Below are 22,256 nucleotides of genomic sequence, written 5' to 3' on the forward strand. Positions count from 1 at the left end.
TAGACATTTAATTAAATTTTTATAATGTAGAATAGATATAATTTACATGTTTGTGTATATTATGGTTGAATATATAATTAGGAATTAGAAATATTAGTAAAACATATCATGAAATAGTAATAAAAAACTTTTCAAATTATTTTTTTCCAAATGTGAACGTGTTCCTACTACACACCCACATGATATAAGGAAATACGCTGATTATTTATAAATAAATCAGGCAATGCTGATTAGATCTCAAAAATCAGAAAATCGTTAGAAACATTTTGGTGACGTTAAGCTGTTCCAGGAATCTCGTTTGCACTGACGACACACACACATTAATATCGAAAATATAAAGGTATACAGCTCTATGAAGAAACTGATGTCACGTGGTTATTCATAAATGTAATGTAAATTTGTTTGTTCGAAGATGTGTTTGAAAAGTAATCGCTGCATTTTTACAATATATGCTATAATAAAGTATAATAACCGATCGCTATATTTTTCTAAAATCGTATTTGCCACCCAAAATGATTTCACAAATATCTTTTAAACATTAGCAATGTATTAACTTAAATGTTATGATGACTCTTAGGTTCATGTAATAATAAAAGAAAACATCTGCTAGAAGAATTCAGCTCTGTGTTGTCAATATATTGTTGAAAGATTTTATAGTTTATTGTGAAACATCCTACCAGTGTTTCGTGTTGGGGAATCTTCAATTGCCAAAATGGTTGGCGTTTTGAAAAAGTACGAAGGAATCTTAAATTCTCCTAGATACCAGACGGAAATTGTAAATGATGTAGATATCATCTCGGAGTGTCTGATTTTTCCAAACAAGGAATACATTATACAACAGGACTTGTCTCCTTGTCATAATTCAGTGTCGTCGAAACACTTTTTCAGCACCTAGGGAATCGAGATACTACCGTGGCCCGGAAACAGCCCTGACTTGAATCCCATTGAGAACATAGGGAACGACAGGAAAAGAAGCATTTCCAAGAAATTTCCTATCAAAAGCGTGAACTATGGAAGGAAATCCAGCCTCAGTGGTATGCTCTCTAAGGGGACTTTTTGAAGAAACTAATCCACGTTATGCCAAGACGGATTCGCGCAGTAATTAATGTAAGTGATGGAACCGTAAAGCAATCAATTAATTAATAAGAAAATCCATCGGTTTTTTATTTTTCATTGACATTCTTAAAATCAATAAATGTGACATTAATCTTTGCAAAACAAACATGTGACATCAATTTCTTCAAGGACATGTATATGCATTTAGGTTAAAAATACCTAAACATTTAAAATGTAAAGGTCAGTGTTGAACGGTATTTTGTCCATGTTCATGACGGTTTGAATTTGAATAGAATCAATTCAATCCTTGAATTATTTGTTTCGACTCATGTGTTAAACAGTTCAGATTATAGAAAGATGTCGTCCATAGATGACGTGTCACTTGTCGGTCATTTTATAGTTTTACGTATACAATACTTTCATTCTCGCTTTCACACTTTTCTTTATGAGAGCTTGCTTAATATTAATACAAAACAATCACTTAAAGATATCTGGCGGATTTCTTTGGTATTTGTTATGTTAATACGGTGCTTGAACGGTCCTTGCAACAGCTTCAACCTTACATACGTCAGGTAAACTGATCGGAAATTTGGGATACACCTAAAAGAACACCAGAAAGACGTTGAAGCCATGCAACAGCAAGTCTTCACTAGAAATACAAGGAAAACATCGGAGAAACAATGCAATAAATCATCCATTATAGACCTTCTAACACACACAACCATTTCATAGACTAGAACAACTCTAAATAGCTTGAAAGGGAGGACAACTGGAAAGTCAGGAAAATCAAAGAATCCATCTGGGTTAGGAGGGAATTGGATTTGATGAACAGAGACGAAGGGGGCTACCAGCTGAGTCATCTTGTTGACCCCATTTTAACATAAACATGTTACCCGTTCCCCGGACTGCCTGCAGTATTAGAGTGCAGTTGGACGAATGTATATATGATTTTGACAGCTGTCTTAACTGATTAGGCCCTGTGTAGTTTGTTATTTGCCAGGGTTTTGTGGTAAGGTTTGCCGACATACCCGCTTCTTGTCACTGCCAAAGTGATAAACGGGGTGGGGCAGGGCATCATTTGATCCATCTCTACGGCTGTCATGAATAAAAAAAGTTCAGCATCAATAACCTCGGCCGTAACTGGGGAATCGCCCTTCTGGCATCATCGTTGGTTGATCTAGGTGCCCAGGAGGCTTTTGGTGTGCTCTAAGATGCGGCGATATCAAACCCTGGGGATGTGTATTGTTATGGGATGAAGTATGTCCCTGGGGGACACGCTGTCACCCTCGGGATGGACGTGCTCGCTATGATTCTGGGCGTAGCACTGTTTTTAAGAAGGAAATAGACATATTCCTATAGCGTTAAAAATAGCTGTGTGTTATACGAGTACAATTGTGATATAATCCTTCGATTTATAAGTCAATTTCTGATGCTTATTATCTGTGGTAATTATGTACGCTTTGTATGTGTTACTCTGTTACATTTATCGTTGATTTTAGCTGTGTATATTTAACATTGAGCCATTAGTTCTGAAAAACTATTTTTTCGATAAAGCATATGAAAAATTGTCACGTTCATGGCAAGGTGCAAACCAAAAGGCGATACTGAACAATATTGCACATTAAATTAAAATACACATTGTTAGAAATGCGAGTATGCAGAGAAAGGAAAATAGTTGAATAATAGTTCAGCAAACAGTTCATCACCAATGAGGCCACGTGAGGTGTGAATCGGCCTTCGGAATTCCGAAACGATTTATACAAGTACTATTATTCCTCTGAAGATAGTACGTTTTGTCCATACCTTACAGACTTCACTGCCGGTATTTTCACCTGCTGTATTCCAGTGCATGTCTTTAGAGTCCTAATGTGAAATATAGTATTTTATTTATTTGGTTAAAGAATATCTAGAGATCTGAAACTTTGATAATATATTTAATGAATCAAAGCCTCAATATATCATTTAAACTTATTTGTTAAGAATATCAGTACTAACTGGTTTCACAATAAAGTCAATTTGTTTTATTACAGGTCTTGGTTCTTTGTTCAATTACATGGTTGCCCTCAATACCAACGCCATCAACTTCCACCCAAAACACCGCGGAAAAATCGTGGGCATCCTCAGCGCTTCTTTTGCAGGCAGTTCGTCGGTTTTCGCGGCATTGTATTTCCATGTAATTGGGAAGAAGGACCCTAAGAGTGGCGACAGTTTTTCCACGCTGATGATTGTGTTCAATGTGTGTTTTGTGGTCCTGGAAATTTTGTGTATTGCGTTTTTGCGAGTGTATCCACGTGTTAAACCCATAGACAACATCATATCTGATGTCAGGGCAGAAAGCCTGTGTGAACAACCGTACGATAAAAGCCTCGAGGGCGTTAAAAATAGTACGGAAGTCATCCATCGCATTTATGCGAATGTTTCCACGTATGGAGCTCACTGACCCCATTATACCGGAATTGAGGTCAGCTGACACGCATAAAAGCGGCACACCAGCGTACAACAGATATATTGTTGGTGAAAATAATATGACGAACGCCATCCAAAGTTCCGAGAATATTGGTGATACAAAGGCATCTGATATAGATTTAGTAGTTCCAGATGACACCACATGGTCAGATGGTACGTCTTTATTAACTTTCCTCATCACACTTGACTTTCAGCTCCTGACGTTGATATTTACGTTAACGTCTGCAGTTGGTCAGGTTTTCTTGATTACCCTCTTACAGACTACGGCGGCATCAGGAATGGACAGTCAAAACGCGTTAATCGTTCTAATAATTCCAATCATCAATGCTGTTATCAGCGCCGCCATCGGGATAATTTCTGATCATTTTCACCAAAGAGTTCCCCGAATGTGTCTCCTCACAATGGGAACTGTGGCGTTTATTATTTGCCAGGGTCTAGTGATAGGACTGGGTGACAAATACCAGGCACTTGTTACTGCTTCACTGATAAACGGGGTGGGACAAAGCATCATTTGGTCCATATCTCCGGTGGTCATGAGTGAAATGTTCAGCATCAAGAACCTTGGTCGCAATTGGGGCATCGCTCTGCTGATGTCTTCGCTGGTAGGTTGTGCAGCCCTAGAGTTTTTTTTACGACGCGACGATATCCATCCCTGGGGAAGTGTACTGTTATGGAATGAAGTATGTTCGTGAGGGACACGCCGTAATCCTCGGGATGGTCGTACTCGCTATGATTTTAGGTGTGACTCTGTATGTACGGAGAAGGAGATAGATCTGCTTCATAGCCTTAGAAGTACTTGCTAGATACACGAACATTCGGTATAAAAAACATATTATTATTATTGTATTCCATGCTCTGTTATATTTGCTTTCTGTTATAATTAAGCTTTGAACTACTTTCAGTAGTTATGTATAGGTATATATAAATAAAATAGGAATAAAGCAATTCTACAGCACAAAAGAAAGGACAATATGAAATTTAACAACGGTATATTACAAGTACAATGAGGCAAAGCAAACAAAGCATATTAGCTCAGAGGACAGGTGGTCGAGTATCACCTAGCTAACAAGTCATTTGGCCATACACTAATGTGATAATTATACAAAGCAACATCCAAACATTCTGGGCAGCCCTCCAGTACTAGGTCTTTAACCATAACTACAGTGACATAGGACGACAAATGCAGAAACACAAACAAAGCAATGATACAAGCACATTAGGGCAACCAACATAAAAACTCAAAGAGATGTTCCAAACAAACTTAAACAGAGGACTGTACAAAAACTTTCAGTACATATGGAACAGCACAATAAGGGCGTACCATGCGTGAATTAGCTTCCGGAATTCCGGATGAGATTCATATTTCCTTAGTTATGACAGTTCACGGACGGGCTTCATCAAAAGAGTGTTTACAGCGTTCACTGCTAGGATATTTATCGTGTTTTTCATTCCTGAAGGAGTGGTATTTTTGCTTCGCTAAATCTTGAATATCAAGGAGAGATCTACTGTTCAATTAAAATACTTCGCATGCCATATCTTTCAAACTCTTTACATATAAAAGGGTAGCACTGGAAGACCTTAAATGATATTTAAAAGATGAAATATAATTACGTTTTATCAATTTCAACGCAAGTTCTTGGATTTGTTTTCCATTTTTCTCACACATTTTAAACTAGTACATTGCTAAACAAAAGTGGAAATTGTGAAATAATTGAAGAGTAGTAAAAAGTATCTCTTTCCTGCTTGGTTGAGAATCCTCCTGTTCTATTAAGAACAATATGCAAGCAATTATAAGCTCATAGATTGTGACATAATACACATGTTTAGGTCTAGGATAAACAGTCCCCGAAAGCCAATGGTTAGATATAATAGATAGACGATAAACAACCTTTTACATGTTTGATCTGGTTTTGAATTGATCTTCACAAGTCCGTAAAATAATTGGCCTGGATTAATGTGGTTCTTTATGAATGTTTGGATAATTCATAATTTATTAATAAATGATTAAATATTCGGAAATATCAGTAAATAGTTTACCATATAATTTATTAATATAATATCTAAATTGCTGAAACCGCAGATGTCATTAGTCAGAAGCAGCTAACATTTGAAATTTTGATTCCTATCTCGACCGAAGGGGCCGAGTCTTATGTTATTGGCCAAACATGAAGACGGATTACAGCTTATTCCTGATCTGCTTCACCATAAGCGGTATGACATTCTTTTTGTTGTCTTCAATCGTGTCTCATTGTCGATTTTCTGTCCCTTCCCTTAATTCATATTGCGGAATTTAGCATCCATGTGGACTGGGTATCAGTGATATCCTATCTATAAATAGAACATCCAGATACCCGCTAAACGTGCGCACTTCAATTCCCTCGCCACAGGCACCATTGTTTAATAAAGCTTTGTATTTATAATTTAATTATTGAACAAGTATATAAACAAAAGTTCTGGACATTTGTTATGGTTTGTTTGTGTTTTATGTCCTATTAACAGCTATGGTCATTTAAGGACGTGCCAGGTTTTGGTGGTGGAGGAAAGCCGAAGTTCCCGAAGAAAAACCACAGACCTGCGGCCAGTACCTGGACATAGCGTTCATCAATTAGACAAAAGACAAAGAAAATAAACCCACTTATTATAAACTATACTCTGTCCCATTATCTGACCATTACGTCTATCAATAACTGTCAATTTAATAACAAGGTATATATTTCAACCTCACTGGATCTTAACATCGATGTGTATATCCCTTTCCTACATGAATGACTCTTATTAGTCCGATTCTTTTCAACATATCTGCAAGATCTCTTCAAAGATGCCAAGAGAGTTCCACAGAGCGAAAAACCGTTATCCGAGCTAAAAATCAATAAAAAATAAGTGTAAAATATAAACAAAGGAAATATTACCAGGAAAACACGAAGTAATACACAGATATTCAGAGAAAGTAATATTCTGCTTCATTGACAACACCTGCAATGCAAGTCTAAGTTTTATCTAAGTAATGTCACGTTCTCCAATAGAGAACCGGGCTAGTGACAATAATACTGCAAAGAACACTATTGAGAATAATGAAAAACATCAATGTTCATATGAAACACGGGAAAAGACAATGCCAATGAGATTATGATGGCGAACACTGAAATCTCCATTTTTCCAAACTGTGTGTTACATATTTGTGTGACAGAATTCGACGAAAGCATAAGCAGAAACGTAACACTCTCAAGAAAAAGAAAGTTCACGATCGAAAAGTTCAAATTGTTATGCTTATTTTTTAGCTTTGAAGTAATGTGTTCCCGCTGGTCATGTTAGACACGTAAGTAAAGTTCAATATTAGCGACTGGTGTATAGTCTGAATTGAGTTGTATTTCAAGTTTACGAAGACGTATATGACCGGCGTGGTATTTCTTGTAATAATGTTGTGTCTGAGAGTGAAATGATTTTTCAAACTACATAAAACAGTTCTTTTGTATAAGAATACATGTACCGATTCAAAAGGAAATGTAAAATTGAAAATTAACATTTATATTCCGAACTTTTCCGCTGCAGATCGGTGTTTACGTTATAAAAAACAAAACACATTGTAAACTATAATGAATCCAAAGGAGTTGTTGTTTAGGCGTACACAATGATAAAAGTGTGTACTTTAAAAGGTCATGAGATAAACATGTATATCAGTCAACACTAACTCCTAGTCAAACGATTATTACGGGGTAGACAGTGATAAAGTCGCCCGGTAGCTCCATCTCTCTGTAAATAAGCAACGTCCGACCTTGATGTCTGGAAGGTTGTGTTACTAAAACAAGGTCTTATCATATTACTACACGTATAAACCTAACAACACACTGACGAAAACATTGTTACATTGGGCTATCTGGGTACATCTACACGGAATAGATTCCTTCTGAATGACAATGGCGGATCAGAGGTCGGCACGGTACTTTACCGTGATGAAGTGGATTGGACTGGCGATTGGATGTGCCGCCAAGTTTGTGTCTGGGTCTTTATTCGTGTTCAACTCCTACGAAGATGCTCTCAAAACCACATTCAACTTCACCGCCAAAGAGGGTAAGACTTAGTAATTAACACAAAACCACGATTTACAAAGTCATCATTATCGAATTTCCCTACATAAATGTTGGTGATGTACATAATTTCCATAATTTGAGTGAAGGTACATGACTGAATGCCTTTTGCTTGGTATGCCCTCATTTCTTGTTATCTGATTTATGTCGACTTCATTTTCTTTCTTATTATACCAGTTTCCTTGTGAGCAATACATAAGTAGGCGATAATCCCATGATGTTGACCCATGTTGTCGTCTTTCGTGTGCCTCGATGCTTTTAATTGTTGACAAAGAGACTGTTAGTGACGTTTTGCTTAGAAAAACCTTTTTTTCCAGTTCAGCTTCAATCGTCGTTCCTTAACATCGGCCTTGGGATTGGGTTCCTGCCGGGAATGTTCTACGACAGATTCGGACCCCAATGGTGTTCGGGGGCGGGGCTGGTTCTGTCCCTGGCCGCATACCTTCTTCTATGGAGTACCACCAGGTCTATCGCGTTCTACAGCTCGCGTAGCTGGCTCATGGCGATATATTTCTTCCTTTGTGGTGAGTGCTGGTTGTAAAGAATTACAGATATGTGTTATGTAACGGGTGGCATGTTTTTTTTTCCATTAATTTTATTAATGACAGATAACGGTTAGAGTTTAGCGGAATAAGTGTTATTTTTACATTTTACTGCTAGTGTTGTAAAATACCTATATGCGTTTACCTGACTACAAGCTATCGGCTACACTATTAATAACTTATCAATGTTTAAGATGGTGTGATAATGCTTTTCAGTATGTCAAGTCAATTTTGTTTATTATAGTGTCATATATCACAATTATATCGTACAAGTATATAGTTACACAGTATAAAAACATATAGTTACATAACAGGGATCAATCATCTTAATGTTAAAATATATAGACCATATCATAATTTTGTTAAGAACAGCTATTATGCATAATAAATTAATAAATTAAAGCAAACTATCACGTGTGCCAATCCAGAGAGCAGGTGATTGGGACAGTCCCTACCTACCTACCTAACAAACTCCTGGATTTTGTCCTTACATATTAAATACTATAATAGTTAAAAGTTTTCTTTAACATTTCCTGTATATGTTCTGTTGCAGGTATTGGTTCTGTGTTCACCTATATGGTCGCCCTCAACACGAACGTCATAAACTTTCATCCAAAACACCGAGGGAAAATCGTTGGTATCCTCAACGCGTTTTTTGCGGGCAGCCCATCAGTATTCGCAACATTTTATTTCCATGTAATTGGGAAAGATGACCCAAAGAGTGCCGACAGTTTTTCCACCTTAATGGCGGTGTTCGCCGTGTGTTTTGTGGTCATCGATATTCTGTGTGTTGCCTTCATGCGAGTGTATCCTCGTATTGAGACCACAGACAAAACGATACCGGATGTAAGTGTACATGACGTGCGTAACGACGGCGTTCAAATTGACAACAAATGCTTCATAGGTGACGATGATAAATCAGCAATCTCCGATGATATTGTAGTGTCTAATGACATCCAAATTTCTGAAAATGCGATTGAGACAAAGGCATCTGCTACAGAATCAGTGGTTTCCAATGTTGATCAAAGTTCTGATGAGGTGTCAATATTAACTATCCTCACTACACTGGACTATCAGTTGCTGACGTGGTTATTTACTTTGGCGTCTGTTGTTGGTCTGGTTTACACAATCGCCCTAACACAGACCACGTCAGCACTGAAATTGGACAGTCATAACGCCGACATCGTTCTGGTCATTCCCATCACCAACGCTGTCATCAGTGCCGCGGTTGGTGTGATTTCTGACCGCTATCAACAAAGGTTACCCCGTCTTGGGATCCTCATTGCGGGGGTAACGACGTTTATTATTTGCCAGGGTCTCGCGGTAGGGTTGGCCGACAATTACCCGACGCTTGTCACTGCCACAGTGGTGAACGGGATTGGACAAGGATTCATTTGGTCAATCGCTCCAGCTGTCATGAGTGAAATGTTCAGCATCAATAACCTCGGTCGTAACTGGGGAATCGCCCTTCTGGCATCATCGTTGGTTGGTCTAGGTGCCCAGGAGGCTTTTGGTGCGCTCTACGACGCGGCGATATCAAACCCTGGGGAAGTGTACTGTTATGGGATGAAGTGTGTCCGTTGGGGACACACCGTCACCCTCGGGATGGCCGTGCTCGCTATGATTCTGGGCGTGGCACTGTATATACGGAGACGAAGATAGACAAACATGTTAAAGACACAATTAACTTGCGCGTAATTGTGTCTAATTGGAGAAAAAAAAGGAAATCAAAAAACAGAAGCAAAAAAATAAAAGTATTTCTTTTTTATAAATTTCGTATCTTAATTGTGCTCAAAATGTTAAAATAAAAATGACGTCAGACTTGTCATGTGTATATTTCATGACTGCGGCAGAAAAAAAAGATAAATGAAATTCAACGGAGAAACCTTAAACGTTATGATTATAATTGATAACTTCAAAATGAAAATAGACCCTGTCAAAAACAACACGAGTGCTTCCATTCACATTGTGGGACTGGGCTTCAGTTTATGATGTCGTAGTTCGATGACGTTACAATCAAGGAGACAATGCACATTTCAAGCTTTCTGACTGGTTATGATATTCATAGCTTTTGTATTCTGTATTTTTATTGGTTTAAATCCGGGAAAGTTTTATTTTTCACTGGTGACAAATACATCATTTAGATATACCTGACCGTAGTGAAAATGAACTTTCATTTATTAAATAATTGCCGATGTGGCCATGGGAAAATGCAATGAAAACAAAAACGTAATCGTAAAAAAATGCCAATGTTTTCAATGGTTGAAGTCATTAAATTTGAAATAGTTCACGTTTGAACTTTTGCCTGCGTAATTTCCTTGTGTTTTACCTATTACTTAAACTTGCATGATGGTAAGGTTAAGATTATCTACACATAATACATACAAAGAACATTGGACGTCGTGAAATATTCTTAGAACTACACTGTGTATATATGTGTGTAATGGTGGCGATTTAGAATATGAATTACGTTTAATTTTTAAGGGTACATTTTCTGTAGAGCTGAGGGAAAGAGTTGTAAGGAATCTTTACTATAGAAATCTAAGTGTGGATCGAGTTTAACAATAATAGTTAAGACAAATCTGTACTTTGCTAATAAAAAATATAATAATAATGCACCCAAGTATTTAGTTAACACTCTCCTGATAGTGTTTTAACAGACATTAATCAATATATATTTATGTCTGTATAGTATGTATGCGTTCTTTCATTTGAACACACGAGCCTTATGTCTCTTGGTTAACAAGACTCCGAGTTTGATTTTTTTTGTTTAATCCGTATTTCACTTTATTAACTTGTATTTCACCTTTAAACCTAAATGCAGTATACAATATCTCATCATATAGTCTGTGTATTTTTATCTAGATTTCATTCGTTTTTCTTTAGCATTTATTGTTACAATAGAACAGCTGACAAAAGATGTTACGTGGTCAAACGATATGAACCTTATAACCTATTCAAATGTACAATCCCCCACACATATATATATATAGATGTACGTGTAACGTTAATTTTACACCCTGATAACCTAAGTAGAGTAAATAACCTAGCTCAAATGTTTTGTACCTTGATAAGGCGTTGTGCTAGTGTGTCATCATCATTGTTGTAGTGTCCTTTGTTATGAGTGAAAAGCGAAAATAATTACCGGAAAAGACATAATTAAAATGTCTACACATTGTCATTGATAAGCAAGTTTTGAATGGTTTGTACTGTGAGTATTTACAGGTAGATTAGTCAAACTAAAACATTTAAAATAGTCATTCAAGCGGAATATACTACTGTCATTTGTTGAGGAAACCCAATACTAACTATACGTAGACATCAATGTAGAAGGCAAGTGCGTAATGGCGTCTACCGAACTTGGTGAGAACTTTGGAGAAACTTATCAAGAATTTCGAGAAATTCAGGTTAAGAAGAGAGATACCTGTCATAGCCTGGCCCCACTCCAGGACGGATATGATTATCAAAAAGCTAAAAGGAAAAACAAAAGAAAGAAACGTTCCAAACACTCACCATCAGCTGAGATGACAGCCAAGAGGATCTCACGAACAGCGCTAGATACAATGAGATTGCGTACCATACGCAAAATACCATCTATGAGCACTTGTACATGGCAACTCATCTCAGAAGAAATAGAAACTCAAATGTCAAAAATAGAACTGGAAGAGACATGTACGAGGGTAGAGACAGGAGTGCAAGAAGTGTATGCTACGGAACACAAATCAGATTCAAATTTTGAACACACACATTTTAAAAGAGGATATAGAAAAGTGAACATTAAAAAACAAGAAAAGAGGAAACACAAGAAAAAAAATCAGGAAATTGTCAAGAGTGATGAAAAATGTTCACCTCGGGATAATTCCAAATCATGGCTTGAAAATAATCGACCTAGAATTCAGAAATCGGAATACCAAGCTCTGGATACATCGTTAACAAATGACGGTCTTAATGGAAACACGGTCGTAGTAGATGCGCCAGAGGAGGAAGAACAAAGTAAAGGGAAGAACAGAAATGACCCCACTGGGGCAAGTGAGGGAGATGCATGCAATTCTAGTAAAATCACAAAATTGTCGTTGCAGGGCATTGACTCACATTCCAAATATAAACATCAGGATGTTCCTAGTTCAGTTAAAGGAAACATGCCTTACACATTAAGGACGTCAACAAAACGAATAGGAAAACAGACCAATCATGTCAGATTCACAGTAAGACTTCCTCCGGTAAACGTCGGTAGGAAAGAGCCTGTTGTGAGTCATTCAGCTGGAAAAGAAACCCCACAGGTATCGTATAGACAGGCGTGTGCACTTCCGAAGCTACTTCTGCCAGGAAATCTGACACTGAAAACATTTACTGTCAATGACACTAGAGGTTCTTTCGAACTTAGAAAATCAAACAGCATTGGAGAGGACGAAAGAGGTGTTTTCCAAAAACCGGAACCGAAGGAAATTGTGAAAAAGAGGAGATCTCAATCGGCGGTATTTAAAAGATTCCGGGAATACTATTTAAAAAGGCCACACGTTACTGTTTCATAATAAAAGGGTGTGAACTTCTGCAACATGATGGTGCTTAGACGATACAACATGTGTTGTATGAAAACCCATCACACACGTAGTATGCGTGTGCACATGTGCGTTTATGCTAAATTTGTGATCGCACACATTATATTTTTACCATAATTGCAGATTTTAATATTTGAGGTACCAGCAAAACTTTTATATAACAAGAGGCCCATGGGCCTTAACGGTCACCTGAGTCCTACAGTATTTATTTTTGTTGTTGAAATATGTACCAATTTGAGTAAAACATTGTAAAGTATAACGTTAACTTAAGTTTGTCAGGACTATGAGCTGATCATTGCTAGACCGATTTTCAGTTAGATCGGCCTATTAAAACTTGTTTTTAAGTTTGAAATAGCTATTTTCAAAATAGCGGCCATGGCAGCCAAATTGTATTTCTGATCGACCCGAAAAGAAAAAAGAAATTGTCAGTACCATGAGTCGATCATTCCTACAAAGTTTCAGTTCAATCGGCCTAGTAGAACTTGACTTTAAGTTTGAAATAGTTTTTCAAATTGGCGGCCGTGGCGGCCATATTGGATTTCTGATCGACCCGAAAAATAACAACACTTTGTCAGGACCATGAGTCGATCATTCCTACAAAGTTTCAGTTCAATCGGCCTAGCAGAACTTGACTTTAAGTTTGAAATAGTTTTTCAAAATGGCGGCCGTGGCGGCCATATTGGATTTCTGATCGACCCGAAAAATAACAACACTTTGTCAGGACCATGAGTCGATCATTCCTACAAAGTTTCAGTTCAATCGGCCTAGCAGAACTTGACTTTAAGTTTGAAATAGTTTTTCAAAATGGCGGCCGTGGCGGCCATATTGGATTTCTGATTGACCTGAAAAATAACAACACTTTGTCAGGACCATGAGTCCATCATTCCTACCAACTTTTAGTTCAATCCGCCTAGCAGAACTTGATTTTAAGTTTGAAATAGTTTTTCAAAATGACGGCCGTGGCGGCCATATTGGATATCTGATTGACCTGAAAAATAACAACACTTTGTCAGGACCATGAGTCGATCATTCCTACAAAGTTTCAGTTCAATCGGCCTAGCAGAACGTGACTTTAAGTTTGAAATAGTTTTTCAAAATGGCGGCCGAGGCGGCCATATTGGATTTCTGATTGACCCGAAAAATAACAACACTTTGTCAGGACCATGAGTCGATCATTCCTATCAACTTTTAGTTCAATCGGCCCAGCAGAACTTGACTAAGTTTGTAATAGTTTTTCAAAATTGCGGCCGTGGCGGCCATATTGAATTTCTGATCGACTCGAAAAATAACAACACTTGGTCAGGGAGATGTCAGTAACCTTCCCATGAAATATTAATGAAATCCCTTTGCCAGAATTTCAGCTTAAGTTGAAAATGTAAAATGTTAACGGACAACGGACGATGGACGACGGACGACGATCGCGACGGACGAAGACGGGTAGCAATAGGTCACTTGAGCTAAAGCTCAGGTGACCTAAAAATACATGTTATTAGCTCAGGTGAGTTATGTTACATATGTATAGCTTACAATGTATAGATATTTGTTTTTAATATTTTTCTTTCAATTCATACATGTAAAACAAATATTGTTATAGTACAAGTTGCAACATTGCATGAAAACAATTACATGATAAGTAAACAACCTATTAAATTTAAACACGATCTGGTAAAATATCCAAATTAATAAAACTACAATGTATTATATCATGCATTTAAGTATTACTCTGCTCTGGGATGGCATTCATAGTTTCCTGTTATGATTTTTTCCAGTTGGCAGTTTATAGTCATATGAATAAGATGCGATGGTAAATAAATATTATGAAACCACATGTATCGTTAGCCTTAAAGTCAATATAGTACAGGTTGTCTGTTTTAATACATGCCAATGATACTTGTTTGTGTTTCATAAGAGTACACGGTCAAGATATGTGCACTGGCATTAGAGAAACGAATATAGCCATATATCTTTGCAAATCCCCGAATAAGTTTTGTTTGTGTGTGGATAACGTCCCTGCAACAGCCAGTGTTATACAGTATGGAGACTGTTGCCCATGATACATCGCCGCCCCGAGTAAGTATGACTATAATTCTTTGGTTCAAAACAATAACAAACACACATACCATAGCATTCCTCGACTGATTGTTTTCGCTGTGAGAGCAAACGATACATAATTGCACGAGAAATCGGTATAATTAGCATTACTTGATTGAACTATTGATATTCGTCTCAGAATAAGAAAAAATACCGATTTACAGTACTTCTAACTACAGTCTGTTTTTTAAAGATTATACACGGATGAGTAAATGGCCAGGTGGTTTCGTGTCTGACGTTTATACATATACACGTCTCCGAGAAATAAATGTTGTCTGTTAGACACCACTACGAACACTGTTTCAACTTCAAAGATTACCGTTTATCTGTAACGCATTTTTTCTTGAATATCATAAGAACATGCATAACATCATGTTTTTATCATAACTGCAATTTATTAATCTAGAAAATGGTCATATTCTTATCTTCTTATTTAGCAACAAGACATTTGTGCCATCAGCATATTGTATACATATATATAAGATAGACAGGTTACAACACATATAAAATGAAAACAAGAGGCCCAGAGAGCCTGTATCGCTCACCTGAATATCAAGCAAAATATTCTCATTAAAATTTATCCTGTACTTCAAATATTTCACTCGTAAACTTTGTCGGCTCCTTCCCAGGAAGCTACCAGCCAAATATTATAAATCTATAGATTGTTCAGAAGAAGTCGTTTAACTGTTTGACATATTTGTCCCCTGTGACCTTGTAAGTAGGTCAAGGTCATTTTCAGTTTCAAACTTTGTCTGACTTTATCACAGGAAGCAACCAGCTAAATATGAAGATTCTATACCTTTCAGTTCTTCAGAATAAGTCGTTTGAAGTGTTTGACACATTTGACCCCTGTGACATTGAAAGTAGGTCAAGGTCATTTTCATTCTTAAACTTTAATAGGCTCCATGTTAGGAAGCTACTTGTTAAATATGAAGATTCTTTACCTTTCAGTTCTTCAGAAGAAGTCGTTTGAAGTGTTTGACACATTTGACCCCTGTGACATTGAAAGTAGGTCAAGGTCATTTTCATTCTCAAACTTCAATAGGCTCCATGTTAGGAAGCTACTTGTTAAATATGAAGATTCTATACCTTTCAGTTCTTCAGAAGAAGTCGTTTGAAGTGTTTGACACATTTGACCCCTGTGACATTGAAAGTAGGTCAAGGTCATTTTCATTCTCAAACTTTAATAGGCTCCATCTTAGGAAGCTACTTGTTAAATATGAAGATTCTATACCTTTCAGTTCTTCAGAAGAAGTCGTTTGAAGTGTTTGACACATTTGACCCCTGTGACCTTGAAAGTAGGTCAAGGTCATTTTCATTCTCAAACTTTGTCAAACTCCTATCAACGAAGCTTTCAGCCAAATATCATGACTCTATACATTTTAGTTCTTCAGAGGAAGTTGTTTAAAGGAAAAGTTGACGCACGACGACGGACGTACGACGGACGACGACGGACGGACGACGGACGCCGCACCATGGCATAAGCTCACTTGCCCTTCAGGCAGGTGAGCTAATAACATATAGATGCATTTACATTATGCAATCCAAAGAATATAGACAGTTGATTATAGCTACATTTAAAAGGCAATGTCACATGAAGTACCAACAATAAAGTTAGTGTTTACTACATGTGGTCATTACATCACAACTATGTATACATCTCCCAGTCTCCATTGGTAGACCTGTGTTCAAATTTTACAAAAAAAATGAGATATCTTATATACGATATAAGATATCTTATATATCATGTAAGATATCTTATATATCATCTCATTTAATTTCTATATAAGATATCTTATATAGTATATAAGATATCTCATATGCTATATAAGATATCTTATATAATTCGATGAAATACAGGATCGACATTGCTCCTTGAATAAATGTTAAGTTGGCTTGCCATATAGTAATGTTCTATTTTAAGTAGATACATGTAGTTTAAAACAGTATGAGTGAACTTTTAAAAAATTATCACGAAGATTGTATTTCTCCGTTTAATAACGACTTAAAGTCCGGTGTCATTAAAGGCATGATTTACTGTATAATGCAGGTTGTCCTTAAGACCAGGTGTAAGTATAGTCAGGACTTACTGTATAATACAGGTTGTCCTTAAGACCAGGTGTCAGTATAGTAAGGCTTTACTGTATATTACAGGTTGTCCTTAAGACCAGGTGTCAGTATAGTAAGGACTTACTGTATAATACAGGTTGTCCTTAAGATCAGGTATCAGTATAGTAAGGCTTTACTGTATATTACAGGATGTCCACAACAGGGAAGTACTATTTTTTAAATAGATACACACCTGCTCAGGTAGATTGTAAATGCTGGCTGGGTAGTTTGGACTTTGTGCTGCTGGATAGGCGTATTCAGTTTGGACATTGTATTAACAATGAGAAACGTACTATCAACAGACATTAAACAGAAATGCCTCCTTGGAACATTTCAAATGTATCTGAGCAAGAATAACTAATTAACACAATATGGTATTGGATATTTACCTGGACAAGGAATCAAATACTTCGGATATAAACAACTACAATATGTACCTGTGTTTCCTTGATGTTGACATCCTGAGGCTTGGAGTAACTCACATCAGTGAGCATCAGGTAGCTATACTTTAGTGTCTTTACAATTATGTGTTATGAACACATGGTGCCTGGATTGGAGCTCGGTATAAAGTCAAGATTTAGAGACATCAAAAAAAGTCTATTTTGTGACTGTTATTCAATATCAGTTATAATAGACAAGTTGTTTGAGTCTATTTATAGATTTTCTTGCCTCTTCCTCAATTTTTTCATCAACATGGCAACACCCATAGGTCAAATCCCTCTCCGTACTTGTACTGAACATAAGGGGAGACCATTGGAACTTTACTGTGAAAAATGTGATACACTTGTTTGTCTTAAATGTCTGTTATCTACTCACAAAGGCCATGACGTTTGTGAATTCATCAAAATTACTCCTACAAAGAAACAAGACATTCAAAACTTTATTGACAGAACTGAACAAAATGACCTAACGTATGGAATATATCACATCTACTGACACACTACTTAAAGACAACACCAGCAATTTTGAGAAACTTTCACACAAGCTGAAAATGCAAACAGACAAATTAAAACAAGACCTCCACTTGCTTACAGCACAGACACTCTCTCTTTTTCATAAAACGGAGGAGGATAATACCAAACTAATACAAAAATACAAACAGGACCTTGAAATGTACGACAAGCAACTCAGACAGCAAATTCAAGAATGCAAAGCAGCACTCCAGCAAGGTTCTCACATAGAAATCTACGACAAAGGATGTGAAATTCATTCCCAAATAAGTTTCCCTGTAAAATCTGTCCTGGGTACTGCCAGTTTCACTCCAAACAAAAATCCTCAACATCACCTAGAACTGGCCTTTGGGAAAATTACTGCGTTATATCAAGGTCAAGCTTCAACTGACCAGGACGGGTCAGTCAGAACATCTGGTGGTCAGAAACCATCCTCTACATCACAACAGTCAGAACCAAAAGGAAAGAAGGCAGTGACTATGTACAAACTACTGCCACAGACCAAAGTGTTGGAGGAGTGGGAGTCTCCCGTTGGTATTGATTCCATATGCCCCACCATTGATGGTCAGGTGTGGACCAGTGTGTGTTACAGTAAAACATTAACTCTCCTGGACAGGAGGGGGAAAGTAATACAAGAGGTCAAACACAAAACTAAAATCAACAACCTAAGTATGTCACCAACATCACAAACATTGTGGGTCTGTGATACAGAAAACAACATCATGGAGCTGGTATCAGGACAACTGTCACACAGATTCAGCACCAAGGAGAGACCCATGTGTACCTGTGTTACTGCCAGTAACTATGTCATTGTGGGGATGACCAACAACATCTCCAAATTTACCACACAAGGTCAAATGGTACTGACTAGAAGTTCTACAGGGATTGGGAAGCCATTAGTGTGTTCACCATGGAGGATCTCAGAGTGTCCTGTCACTCACAATATCGCAGTGGTTGATAGGAATTATAAGGGTGATGGTGGTAATTGGATAAAACATGTTATTGTTATGGACACTGATTTCAAGGAACTGTTTGTATATAGAGGTGACATCCCCAGAACATACAAACAATCATCACATAAAGGAGCTGAACCATTCAACCCCAGGAGTGTGGTGTATGACAGTGTGGGAAACATTAGCATAGGGAACTTAAACAACAACAGACTCCTACTCATCAGTGGACGTTGGGAGTTCCTCAGGATCATACACACAGACGCAAACTGTGCATGGGCTGTAGGTGTAGACAGGGAGGATGTCCTGTGGGCAGAGTTTGGTTTGAGGAATGTTAAACTACTACAGTACAACAGTGTGCGACTCCTGTGACAATACTGTAAAGCTAGTAGGTATAGTTATCATGACAACAGAGAATCAGACCACAAACTGACCACAATAAACAACCAGGCAACATTCTACCCTGATTGTACGTCATCATAATCACTTGAGAAAATCTTTTCAACATTCTAGTGATTTTTTTGTTATTATGATCATCAGAGAAAAAATAGTCGACATTCTAGTGTGATTAATAATTCATTCTCATGAAAGTCTGTGTGGGGAACAATTTTGTTAAAGCAAACTATATTTGTTACTAAATCACTGAAATGAACTAATGTATCTATATATGGTCTACAGTCTATAGTGTGAGACATCCAGATTAACTGTAACACTTTTATATAGAAATATAAAAACAACCTCTAAATCACTGGCTGGAAAGTGGGACAAACAGATAAGTTGTGGCTGAATAATGGGACAAACAGATAAGTTGTGGCTTGAAAATGGGTCAATCAGATAAGTTGTGGCTGGAAAGTCGTGACTTTGACCTTGAAAATGTCCAAAATCTAAAAAGTCTAGAAGTTGATGTTACTCCATAGTGTATGATATATCTTGTACATAACCTTTTTACCTAACCATAATCTTCTTACCAAACCTCGGTCGTGTCCTCTGATAAATAAGTAGCTTTAAAATTGTGTCAATGGTTATCTGAACGACCAATCTTCTATATTTAAGATATATCCTGTAATGTTTGGATAATTGGCTCTCTACTGTAGTAGATAACCAACTTAAGTTTTTGTGACCTTACATATGTACTTATCAGCCAATATTCGTACTTGCTTGGTACTGTAGTAGATAACCAACTTAAGTTTTTGTGAACTTACATATGTACTTATCAGCCAATATTCGTACTTGCTTGGTACTTATTTGACCTTTGACCTAGAAATTAAGGTCACAGTGACCTATATGTGGAGGATATTTAATTGTTTCCCACTGAATACAATACATATTTTACGAGAATGGCACAATACCGATATTTTTCACAGGTGGAAAGCACAAGTGAAAATATCGGTATAGTGTCATACAAGTGAAATATATGTGGTATTTCAACGGTAAAACTTGTTAATTTTCTATATATAACATTTTTTTTAAATAAAATGATGAAAAGATAACTGTGACCCGAAAACGTGCGGAAAAGAGTAGCGTAATATTTGATGCCAGGTTCTAACGACGTCATGCTTGACAACAATTAACATACGGAGCGCTATGTTGCTCAACAGAATTCTAGCTTGAAAATTGAGAACCATGAAAATAACTGGATATATGGTATATTTGTAAAGAAAAAATACATTTTCCCTGAAACAATGTAATATTATCATTTTGAATTAGTGTATAACGTTTAAGGGACACATATTTATATATCATTGTAGTAGTAGATATATGTTGCATTATAATGTTGTAATGTATTTTTAAGATTTTTTGTAAATATGTTTTATTACTAAGTGTATTGGACTGTCACAGTAAATAAACTACCTTTTTAAGTGTATTAGACTGTCACAGAAAATATACTACATTTATAAGTGTATTATACTGTCACAGTAAATATAGTACATTTATAAGTGTATTACACTGTCACAGTAAATACACTACGTTTATAAGTGTATTACACTGTCACAGTAAATATACCACATTTATAAGTGTAGGACACTGTCACAGTAAATATACTACATTTATAAGTTTATTACACTGTCACAGTAAATACACTACATTTATGAGGGAATTACACTGTCACAGTAAATATACCACATTTATGAGTGTAGGACACTGTCACAGTAAATATACTACATTTATAAGTCTATTACACTGTCACAGTAAATATACTACATTTATAAGTTTATTACACTGTCACAGTAAATATACCACATTTATAAGTGTAGGACACTGTCACAGTAAATATACTACATTTATAAGTCTATTACACTGTCACAGTAAATATACTACATTTATAAGTGTATTACACTGTCACAGTAAATATACCACATTTATAAGTGTAGGACACTGTCACAGTAAATATACTACATTTATAAGTGTATTACACTGTCACAGTAAATATACTACATTTATAAGTGTATAACACGGTCACAGTAAATATACTACATTTATAAGTGTATTACACTGTCACAATAAATATACTACATTTATGAGTGTATTACACTGTCACAGTAAATATACTACATTTAAAAGTGTATTACACTGTCACAGAAAATAAACTACATTTATGAGTGTATTACACTGTCACAGTAAATATAGTACATTTATGAGTGTATTACACTGTCACAGTAAATACACTACATTTATGAGTGTATTACACTGTCACAGTAAATATACCACATTTATGAGTGTATTACACTGTCACAGTAAATATACCACATTGCATGATCGTAAGAGGCGACTCAATTTTGGATCTATCTTTTCTCTTCTTTCTAAACAACTTTCTTCTTCCTAATGTCTCCATTGACAATGCCTCACTTTTGGCCTTTAGTTGAGCATTCGCCCCGGTGAAGAAGGCTTTGGGTTCTGTCCCCTGGCCGAGACATACCAGAATTTGTAACAAGAGGCCCAATGGGCCTGCATCGCTCACCTGGTATAAATCTCACACTTGTAACCTTAAAAGTGATCTATAATAAAGCTACAGGCAAAATAAAATATCAGTATTTATGATTAAAATTCATTCAAAAGAACCTGTTATTTTTTTTTTTTTTAAACATTTCACCCCTGTGATTGAAAGTCTAACAAAGTCATTATGTTGAACAAATTTTATAGCCTTTCATCTCAGGATGCAACTTGCTAAGTATCAACATCCTGGGACCCATGGTTATTCAGAAGATGTCGTTTAAAGATTTAAACATATTTGACCCCTGTGACCTTGAATATAAGTCAAAGTCATTCACTTTAACAAACATAGTAGTCCTTGATCCCAGCATGCTACTGACTAAATATCAACATCCTGAGCCTTTTGGTTATTCAGAACAAGATGTGGAAATATTTTAAACATATTTGCTCCTTATGACCTTGAATATGATTCAAGGTCATACATTTAAACAAACTTGGTAGCCCTTGATCCTAGTAT

General features: G+C 36.6%; 3 protein-coding genes across 3 annotated transcripts; all 3 read left to right on the top strand.

Annotated features, from left to right (window-relative positions):
• The first annotated feature begins 1,010 nt into the window (after positions 1-1,010).
• Positions 1,011-4,214, top strand: LOC110442126. Its single transcript, XM_021485586.1, has 3 exons — positions 1,011-1,098; positions 3,087-3,480; positions 3,602-4,214. Exons 1-3 carry the CDS (start codon positions 1,011-1,013, stop codon positions 4,212-4,214), a joined length of 1,095 nt encoding a protein of 364 aa, XP_021341261.1.
• A 3,125-nt stretch (positions 4,215-7,339) lies between these two features.
• On the top strand, positions 7,340-10,443 carry LOC110442132. The gene is made up of 3 exons (XM_021485596.1): positions 7,340-7,590; positions 7,925-8,131; positions 8,703-10,443. Exons 1-3 carry the CDS (start codon positions 7,431-7,433, stop codon positions 9,809-9,811), a joined length of 1,476 nt encoding a protein of 491 aa, XP_021341271.1. The 5' UTR covers positions 7,340-7,430; the 3' UTR covers positions 9,812-10,443.
• Positions 10,444-11,493: 1,050 nt separating this feature from the next.
• LOC110442127 lies at positions 11,494-19,180 on the top strand. Its single transcript, XM_021485587.1, has 4 exons — positions 11,494-11,852; positions 12,042-12,178; positions 17,943-18,839; positions 18,942-19,180. The coding sequence occupies exons 1-4, from the start codon at positions 11,494-11,496 to the stop codon at positions 19,178-19,180; spliced, it is 1,632 nt and encodes a 543-aa protein (XP_021341262.1).
• Positions 19,181-22,256: the final 3,076 nt, after the last annotated feature.

This window comes from Mizuhopecten yessoensis, unplaced genomic scaffold, assembly GCF_002113885.1.
Source record: "Mizuhopecten yessoensis strain PY_sf001 unplaced genomic scaffold, ASM211388v2 scaffold716215, whole genome shotgun sequence".
NCBI classification, from domain to species: Eukaryota; Metazoa; Mollusca; class Bivalvia; order Pectinida; family Pectinidae; genus Mizuhopecten; species Mizuhopecten yessoensis.